Here is a 10290-nt window from a genome sequence, read left to right as displayed (position 1 = left end):
TCACAGCTGAACAGACAAACTTTATTTCTATGAAGAAGACTCACACTTTGGTATTTAGCCTAACTAAAGGGCTAACTGTAGCGTTTGGCTTATCCTGCGTGAACTACTGTTTCCCAGCGTCCAGGTCGACCGACCTCTTCACTCATCCATGGCCTCCCGGTCTTTCTTCCCCTCCTCAGCAAAGTCTTTCAGATTTTGGCGAGCAAACTCCTCGAAAACCAAATTTTCATCCTGAAAACTAAAAGAGAACAAGGAACATTTTGGTCATGGCACGCTCTTTGAAGCTTGCAGTGAAATCTCAAGCAAAGCAAGATCCTTGGTCTTCCTTTTGCAACAGAGGGACTGATCAGGATTCTCCTACATGATGGAGCATGGACCAAGCCGCTCTCCTCACAGCTTTCCATGTAAAGTCTCTTTAACAAACACAAGGGAGAGAAAATGAAGGAACCCACAGAGCAGACATGCATACCGGCATAACCGAGGGTGCAGGTGTGTGTACGCGGGCATGTGTGTGCACGTGCAAGCCGAAGTACTGGGAGCACAAGGAAAACGAGAGCCTGAGGCGGTGTTCAGAGCATGCGGTGTGTACAAAAAGGCCCCAAAGGGGGTTTGTGTGTGCGGAGGAAGTCACAGGACACAGGGAAGCTCGGGGCAGGGGCTCACCTTTCCTTTGCCGTAGCTGTAAGCGTGAAATAAAGAGAAAGAATTATCAGCATAAATTCTTTTTTTTTTCTTTTTAGAGAGTGAAAGAGAATCGTGAGCAGGGGGAGGGGCAGAGGGAAAGGAAGAGAGAGAGAGAGAATCTTTTTTTTTTTTTTTTTGAGAGAGAGAATCTCAAGCTGCCTTCCTGCTGAGCACAGAGCCCAAAGTGGGGCTCCAACTCAGGACCCTGAGATCATGACCTGAGCCGAAATCAGGAGTCAGAGGCTGAACTGACTGAGCCACCCAGGCGCCCCTATCAGCATAAATTCTGCATAATAGCTGCACCTTGAAAATTTCTCCCTTATTTTGGTGACTATATAGTTGGAGGGAAAAGAAGCCTAGATACATGCATTTCACAACAACCACGTGTCACCCCTGCCCTTTGCCTTTGCCAGCTGCCAGAGCCTCTCTCCCTGCACATCTGAACCATGGCCTCTGTGTCAGAGTGTCTTGCCTTCACCTCCTTAACCAGGAGAAGCCCCACCCTCACCTCTGGGATGCTTTCTTTTTTCAAAGCTTTTCTCCCTTCGTGTCCTTTGGACTCCGTGGAGAGAGCACAGTCCTGGTGCTGTTACAACCCACCCTCCGGACCCATCTGACACCAGCACGTCGGCTTGTCCGGCTCACAAAGGGTGAGTTCTGGGACCGGATGTCTAAACAGCCCCACCCGTGGTTGGGGGTGTGCGCTGGAGCTTGGGAACCACTCCTGGGCCCCTCAGGGTCTGGTTTCTCTGCGAACACATTGATCACTTTGTGGTTGGATTATATTTTCAGATGTGTTTTGCAGTCCCTGATTAACTGCTATTCATTTGAACGGTTCTTTGCTGTTCGTGTGTTCGTTTAGTTTTCTGTCCGCCTGGTAAAGTACGGTAACCCTCAGTGGAGAGCCCGCAAGAGCTAGGTGATCAACGCCAGAGGACTTTTCGGGAGCACCACAGTGGAGCCACTGCTCTTGTCTCTCAGGCGCTGGGAGGGAAGTGTCTATGTGGGCTGCTAACCACAGGAGACGGAGGGAGGCCCCTGGGCAGGAACCGTCCTGGGCCCCCATGTGCTAGCATAATTATGCTAACTGGGACCATCAGCCTGAAAGAGAATCACATCAACACCTGCCTTCCATTGTGGACGCTTTTGCAGGGATAATGAAAACTTGGTAGCATTTCCTTCGTCCCTAGTAGGTATAAATTGCTCGGTCCCTGGTCCTGGCAGAGCTTCTGAGCCACAACTTAATGCTTGTTCTGCTTTGTCTACCTGTGTAGACTCAGAACCAGCAACGAGGCATGTAAGACGTGAGCACTCCTGTGGATGGAAGTCCTGCAACTCGAAGCTCTAGAAGTCAGAATTTTGAGGCCACGGGGTAATCTGTCCTTTCTCCCTGAAATCTCACAGTACAAAAGATTATTGTTTAGTCTTGACATGGTGGTATGTTCAATGTAAGGGCCATAATGACTGGAACATGAAAATGTCATCATACCCAGAAAAGGAAGAGCCCCACTTCCCCCTCCAAGTGAAGTCGAAAAGTCTGTTCACAGCTCCAGAAAACAATCTGGCATAAACGATGGCATCCCCTCAGGTCATAGTTTTAAAATATTCTTTTAAAATGTCCTTGAAAGGGACCAGAATGCCTTTCAATCTCACATAGTTAAAAAAAAAAAAAAGTATCTGAATGGTACCAGCAGATATGAATTTAAAAAAATGTGGCCAGACTACTTTTTCCCCAAAGTACATGGACTATTTGAATCCAAAATATTTGGAAAAATACTTTGAGACAAACTATTTTCGAGACAAATCCAAAACGAATAGGGGGGATCATTCTAGTGTTTAAAGATTATTTCATAATCAAGATACAAAAAGCTATAAAGTATAAGAAAAATAAATCTTGCTTATTTATACCACCTTAAAAAAATAATAACAATCTCTATGCCCAATGTGGGGCTGAAATTCAGTCTTGAGATCAAGACACATGCTCTTCCAACTGAACCAGCCAGGTGCCCCATTTTAGCACTTTTACTAGAAATATTCTTTGTTACTATAACTATGGAGGGTTCTCATTCACACAAGTCCAATTTCCTTTCCTGTCAACAAAGCCACTTTAACGTGAACACAGTGAATTTCCCCCCAGAATTTCTGGGATTGCACTACATTACTTTGCTGCTCCATTTACTTTCTTTAAAAGAGCCATATGGCTGGGTGCCTGGGTGGCTCAGTCAGTGGAGTATATGACTCTTCATTTCAGCTCTGGTCCTGGTCTCGAGGTCATGAGATTAAGCCTCACATGGGGCTCCTCGCTCAGCACAGAGTCTGCTTGTCCACCTCCCTCTGCTCTTCCCTCTGCTCTCACTCTCTCTCCCAAATAAATAAATAAGAATCTTTAAAAACACATATTTAAGGGGTGCTTGGGTGGCTCAGTCAGTTAAGCATCTGCCTTCAGCTCAGGTCATGATCCCAGGGTCCTGGAATCAAGCCCTGCATTGGGTTCCCTGCTCAGCGAGGGGTCTGCTTCTCCCTCTCCCTCTGCTCATGCTTTCACATTCTGTCTCAATAAATAAAATCTTAAAAAAATACATATTTAAAAAAGCCATATCGAGATCTAATTCATATACCACACTACTTACTACTGACATACACAGTCCAGTGGTTTACTCTTTATTTACAGTCAAACAACCTTCCCTTCATTTACTTCGGACATCCATACAAGAGCCAATGGATTTGCAATTCAAAGGAGCCAAGGAACCTGACCTGACACTTCTTTTTTTTTTTTTAATTTTTTAAAAGATTTTATTTATTAATGAGACAGAGAGAGAGAGAGGCAGAGACACAGGCAGAGGGAGAAGCAGGGAGCCCGACATGGGACTCGATTTCAGGTCTCCAGGATCCTGACCACAGGATCCTGACCTGGGCTGAAGGCGGCGCTAAACCACTGAGCCACCTGGGCTGCCCACGACCTGACACTTCTTTCTAGTATTTTCTGTACTCTCATCACAATCATCACTGTCAAAAAATACTCATCTTCTGAATGCCTGTTAATGATTCCAAATGAAAGGCAAAAGCCTCAGCCTCTCAAATATATATTTCACTTAAATTCTCTTTAAATTTCAATCCAATTCAACACCAAGAGCTTCTGCTTCTAAGTCATCAACCCTGATAAGACTAATCAAGAAACTCCATGTTCAAGGTTGGGGATGCTCTGTCCCCAACATGCTAAATGAGTGGACAAGCCATGGCTCATGGCAAAGGAGATGATCATGCCTCTGGGGGCTGGTCCAGGGCAGCATTTGAGGATGACAAGCAATCACCTGGTGGTGTCCAGACCCAGGGCCGTGCTCAGGGACCACTAGCAATGAATAAATAAGAAATCTGCATGGAGGAAATGACTAGAGAAAGCTGAGACAATGTGCGACTGACCTGGGTCCTCGGGCTGGGGGTGCATGAGGCGGAAAGGCACCTCAGTTGCCACTTCACTGGAAAAAAAAAAAAAAAGAATGCACATGGATGAGAACACGTTCAAGATTGTATAAAGCACACAGAGAAGGGCTGTGGCTGCAGAGACTCAACGCTGCTCAAGAGGATTCAGCGAGATTCAAAACAAAACAAACCAGAAATCAGGAAGTGGTCAAGGAGGAATTTTAAATGTATTCCCTGAAATGTGGTCCAGAAACTTCACTTCAGCATGGCGGAGGCAGCTAGGTTTGGTAGGTTCCCCTTCTCCTGGTTATTAGGTCCAGAGACATGCTATTGTGGGTCAAGGAGGGGTGAAATCCTGGAGAGAGGATAGTTTCGGAGAAAAAAAAATAAAACTTGCAAAAATGTACACGACTTTTTATATGTGAACTCTATGTTAACAGTCACATGGTCGCTTGCTAGGGAGCAGAAGAGGAATGAGCAGCACCCGCCAAATTCCAGAAGCAGAAGGGCGTCAGGGTGCCTTGCAATTTCTAGAAAAAGGAGGAAGGGAAGGAGTCGGGAAGGAGAACAGAAGGCAAATCTGGACCAAGGAAGAATGAAAAGAAGTTGTAAAAAAGCAAGGGTCTCTCCTCACTTCACCCAGGACCCACCGCCTCCTACACGGTTACAGCTTTGGTCAAACCCCAGTGCAGGTGGGGCCTGGCTTCCATGTGAGGGAAGGAGATGGTAAGAGGCAGAGTGAAGGAGTATGTGAGGTCAGGGCCTGCCTCAAACACTAATTTGGGCCTGCCGCTTTGGGCATGATTTGAGAAACGTAGCTGTTACCATTCATAGTAGCCCAAACGTCCACCAGTGGATGAATGGAGGACCCAAATGTGGTCACTCTGTGTACCATGGAGTATTCCTCAGCCATAAAAAGGAATGAAAAACTGACACATGCTATAACACAGATGAACCTGGAAAACACGACACTCAGGGGAAAAAGCTGGTTACCCAGGGACACATCCTGTGATTCCCTTTATGAAATATCCAGAATAGGCAAATCCGTAGAGATAGAAAGATTAATGGTGGCCAGGGACTAGGAAAAGGGGAGAATGGCAGAGACCACTTAATAGGTATAGGGTTTCCTTTTGGGGTGGTAAAAACACAAAGGAACCAGACAGTGGTGATCGTTATGCAACATTTTAAATGTCTCCTTGATGCCACTATATTGTACATTTTTAAATGGTTCAGAATGTGAGCTTCATGTTAGACATGGACACAAAGGCTGCTGCCTGGAGCATGCCAGTTTTCTGAGTGTGCGTGTGTGCGTGTGTCCTCCCCAGGGGAGGCTCAGCTTTGGTCTCGAAGAAACATCCCCAGCCTCACACAACATTTGCATGATGCATCCAGAAGGCAGTGGGCATCGTTTCATAACACCTCTGAGCTACTATTTTCAACCCCGGACTGGTTCCCTGTGATACCTTGGGAATCAAGCAGAGAAGGAAGGTGACAAGGCTTACCTGGAGGTGAGCTCTCCCAGAAAGCTAGGAAACAAAAGCAAACAGTGCTGGTGACTGTCCCAATGGTTACACAACTCTATTTCCCATTATTCAGAGGTGGACATGTCCCAAGCATGCTCTGCACTCACAGCTCACGGGATCTTTGCATCCCATCTCATTCAACTGGACTATTCCTCTCCATTTGTGATTTCATCTCTTTCTCAAGTGGATTAGCTAAAAGGAAGAAATCACTTAGGTCTGAGCCCTGATGTTCAAGAATGAACAATAAAGGTCATTGTGGAATACCTGCTATTCACTTACCTTGACCCCTACTGTCCTAGATCCTCTCAGAGAAACTCAAAGGTAATCTACGCACTTTGGAAGACCCTACAACTACAAACACTATGGTAACACAATTTGTAAAATCTACCCGTGCTCTACTTTGTTGTCCCAACCAAAACTAGGGGAGCTCTTGATTGTGCGTGGCTCACGGAATATGTGCGTGGACTTGCCTTTGATGGTTCGTCGAAGTAAAAGGCCAGAAACTTTGGCAGTGGGATTTGAGAGGAAAATGAGAATTCAAGTTTTTTTTCCCCTAGGATGCAAAAAATGAAGATCTACCGAGAATTCGTTAGGCGGCAGCCATTCTTTCCTGAAGTGAGATGTAGCAATAAACTGACTTCCCTTCTTTGTGTATCAACTTACAGTGCATGAGCAAACACACACTCACTTTTCCCAAGTAGTACTAACTTATTTTGTAGTTTGCTCTTTGACTGTTTTCCCCATGTGAAGTCATATCAAACAGAACTGATGAGATAAATAGGATCTCGCCAAAACTCTAGTTGGTCATCCATAGAATTTGTAGATCTTTCTTCTTTCTGGCTCCCAATCATTCAGGAAAGGAAGGGGAGAGGCCAAGACAGAGCCCATGGTGTTGGCTCTTGGACACTCACCCTGACACCGTGAGCTTCACCTTGATATGGTAAGACACCAGGATGCCCAGGACAGTCCGGTCTATGCCCTCCTTTATTCTGCTCAAAAAGAAAAGAAAAGCAGAAGAATTCAGAGGAGCAGCAGTGAGCAAAGACTAGATGAACACATCCCTCACCTCCAGACAAGCCTATCACAATGTGGGCATCTTCTTAAGGAACTCGTAAATTCAACCACACTGTCAAAGTCCTAGAAGTTTCCATAGTCAGGAAGGGGGATTCCTTTCCTGCATTGTAGCTTGGGATTTCCCCCCCCTGCAAGTTCAGAAGGCAGAGGGTGCTTCCTGGTTCTTCTTGCTCTGCCTCCACTGATGTTCATCCACCTGCCAGATGGTGGTTCCAGAAACCAACCCCTGCCCCCCCTACCCCGCCATCTTCCTTGGCTCCTTCCTCTGCCCCACCTGCCATCCCTGGCCAACCACTGAGTCCTCCATAGGCTTTTCCTGCCTATATTATCTCAGTAACTTATCTCCCACAGGCCTGGCCCCTTCCCGGAGCTCTCAGACACTGCAGCCAGAGAGCTTTCCTAGGGTCAAGCCTCAGCATGGCCTGGCAGGCAATCTATGAACTGACCTTTGCCTGCCTTTGCCATCTCATGCCCCACTATGCCCCAGCATCTCCCGTGTGCCAGGCTTGCCAAACACAAGCCTTCCCTGGAATGCCTCCCTCCTTGGTTCTCTTAAGACCTCAAGCTGAAGCTGACCTTCCTTTGTGAAGCCTTCCTGGACACCTGCCATCAGCATGCGTCTCCCTCCTTTGCGCTCTGGCCCTGCGTCCCCAGCAACCAGCATCATGTTGAAGTGAATGAACGTGGTGCATGAGGCCATCGCCTGTGCCCCCAAAGAGAGTGCTAACTTTCCCCAATAGTGACTCCATTCCAGGTTCTACTGTCTGACAGGCACCATGCTGGGCATTGTAACACAGATTATTATCTCATTCGTGGTGGTCCGTTGCAAGGACATGAAGTATTTCAGGATGCCCAGTCACAGGAGTTAAGGTCTGAAAAACGTCGTGACATGCTAGCTAGAACAATGTGAATGACAACAGACCACATGGCCAAGAAAGCTGAAGGCTTAAGGAAGGCAGGCCATGACAGGTCTGAGGAGGGGCTGAGAATGCAGGGCAGGTTGCAGGCCCACAGACTCCAGCCCAGGGACCCCCCCGCCATGAGAGGCCCATTGGACCTTGCCCCCAGGGCTGTGACGCCCTCCAAAAACTCCACTGGCTCATCAGTGCCTGGAGCTCTTGTGGAGGGCAAATACCTGTATCTGGAATCATGGAATGTAGACAGTCCATCAAGAGAGATTGCCACCAAAGGGGACAAAGAGGGGGTTGCAAGTCTGAGACCCCACCCCGTTGCTGGACTGTCTGTCTGACTTAACAGCTGAAGGAAAGGAGGTGCTTCATCCCATGCCTGAGTATGCCCTGCAAGCTTTCTCCTCTGCCATCTTCCTTGAATGCGAGAGTCTCTCTGTAGTCCCCACTCACTCTCTCTCAATCTCTCTCTCTCTCTCTCTCTCTCTCTCTCTCTCTCTCTCACACACACACACACACACACACACACACACACACAGATTGGTTAATCTAGGTTCTGCTGTGATGGTCACTTTCTAGAACCCTGGAAGGCAGCCCTGAAGCTGGGGGTAAATGAGGGACTCAGGTAATGAGGAGCGGACTTTGCTCTGTCATTAACTGATCAGGTGACCTTAGTCAAGCCTCTCCTGGCTGAACTTCAATTCCCTTATTCATAAAATGAGTATAAATTCACCTTCCTCACAAAAGGCTTACATGTTTGCAAAATAGTCCACAGATCGTACAACGTTTTTACAAACATACTGTTGATGTCGTGATTGCCATGAACCTGGTCTGGTGTCCCTCAATCACTCTCCAGACCTCCACCAAAGTGCCTTAGAATCGAACATATAAACTTGGCAAATTATCCTCAAAAAATCCTTGGACTCCCATGATTCTGCCTTCTGCCAAATGTTTGGGACCCCCACTATTGTATCTGAGAAGACGTGCTACTGAGCTATGGGGTCATGGAGGTCAAATAGGAGAGCCTCTTCCAGATGGCATCACCTTGGAGGAGGCTACCGGACCACTGAGGGAGCCGCCCGAGCATCACACAGGGGATGGCTGGCAGTGGGCTTTGGGCCTGGGGTATGGCTCTCCCCCAAACACTCAGCACTCACCAACAGACATGCTCTGGAATGGAAGCCTCAAAGGATGGCGAGAAGTGGCAGTGGATAGTTGACCTTGACGCCTCACTCTAGTTTGTGCTGAATCTGCTGGCTAAATTCAGCCAGCGGTTCTTTGAGTTGGGGCCAGCAGATCAGGGCTTAGCTTCATTGATATTTAATTGACACCAGCAGCTCTCAGAACCTCCTGTTCTTTACCTTTGCTGGTGGAAATGAATAAATGGTATTTCCATTATTCATGCAGCTACCTGCATTACTTGGTTTATTTTTTTATTCTTATTTTTTAAGTAGGCTCCATGCCTAACCATGGGGCTCGAACCCCTGACCCTGAGATCAAGAGCTGTGTGATCTACTGACTGGGCCAGCTAGGTGCCCCTGCATTACTCAGTTTATATGCTTAGGGTACCTATACTTGCTAATGATATTATTAGAAGGTCATGGCTGACATTGCTGGAGTGCTCACTGTGTACCAAGCACCACATTTTACATGGATTGTCATTGCCCATAATCCTTATAACCCTCTCCATGAGAAAAAGCAGCACCCCCACTGTACAGACAGGAAAACTGAGGTTCTCAAACAGCCCAAGTAATTTGCCCAGAGTAGCCCACCTGTAAGCAGTGGAGCAGGGGTTTGGCATGAGGCTGCCCCCAGAGCCCATTCCTGTAACCACCACGTCACATCAGGGGTGGGAGTGTGGGGCCTCCTTGGATCACTGAATCAGCACTCTGTGCCTGGAGTGACAGCCATCATGCTACATAGGGAGCCTGTGAGCCTGGGGGGCAGGGGGTGAGACGAGAAGGGGAGCAGACCAGCACCTCCTCTGCACTGAGTCTTGGGTGCCCATCTCCTGAGTTACAAGGACTCACATGGTGCTCGAAGCAAGGTTCGTGTCCTCATGCTTAATCTTCCCATCCAGGGCGATGCCCCTTCTTTCACGGTTGTTGGCCAGCAAGGGCACCAGCGTCAGCGTCGTGGTCAGAGTGCTGTTCGGTGGCACTTTTTCTCTGTAGGAAGAGGAACAGGCTATTTCGCTAACGATTCTTATGGCCATAAAGCCACCATCAGTCCCACGAGACCCTATCTGCCATCAAGCATTTTCCAGGGGGAAGATAGTTTAGGTTATCTGTGCACTTGCCTTACAAGAAACATTAGTGACATCTCAAAACAGGCTGGCGGCAACATTAAGACATTCCCTCAAGTCCCTGCTCCTCTGAGTCACTGAATTTCTAGAGTATTCTGTGGGGTTAACTGAGACTGACTAGCATAAAGGTCAGTCTCCTCCTGAGACTTCAGGACCATATGGTGGGCTGCAGGCCATGTGGCCAGTGCCTGCAATAAGCCTAGGCTGGAAGTCGCCTGTCACCCAGAGCTGTTGCAATCAGGAGGATGGGCATGTGCCCAAGGGAGTGGGCTGTTGAGGAGGGTGTGGTGGGGCCCTCTGTGAGCCAGGAGGACTGGATTGGTTTGGTTCAAGCACATGTGCTCTGTCTCTCCTAGCTCTTCCCTGTCACTGGATC

General features: G+C 47.8%; 1 protein-coding gene across 1 annotated transcript in view; it reads right to left on the bottom strand.

Moving 5' to 3' along the window:
- SAG (S-antigen visual arrestin) overlaps positions 1–10290 on the bottom strand; it is a 31213-nt gene continuing 20923 nt past the window's right edge. Inside the window, 6 exon segments of the mRNA NM_001003230.1 lie at positions 1–238; positions 664–679; positions 4105–4160; positions 5607–5630; positions 6539–6616; positions 9640–9777. Of these exon segments, the coding sequence (NP_001003230.1) occupies positions 139–238; positions 664–679; positions 4105–4160; positions 5607–5630; positions 6539–6616; positions 9640–9777 (412 nt within the window). The 3' untranslated portion in view covers positions 1–138.

The sequence above is a fragment of the Canis lupus genome, chromosome 25 (genome assembly GCF_011100685.1).
Source record: "Canis lupus familiaris isolate Mischka breed German Shepherd chromosome 25, alternate assembly UU_Cfam_GSD_1.0, whole genome shotgun sequence".
NCBI lineage: Eukaryota > Metazoa > Chordata > Mammalia > Carnivora > Canidae > Canis > Canis lupus.
The sequence above is the reverse complement of the archived record's forward strand: the minus strand, read 5'-3'. Positions and strand labels throughout refer to the sequence as shown.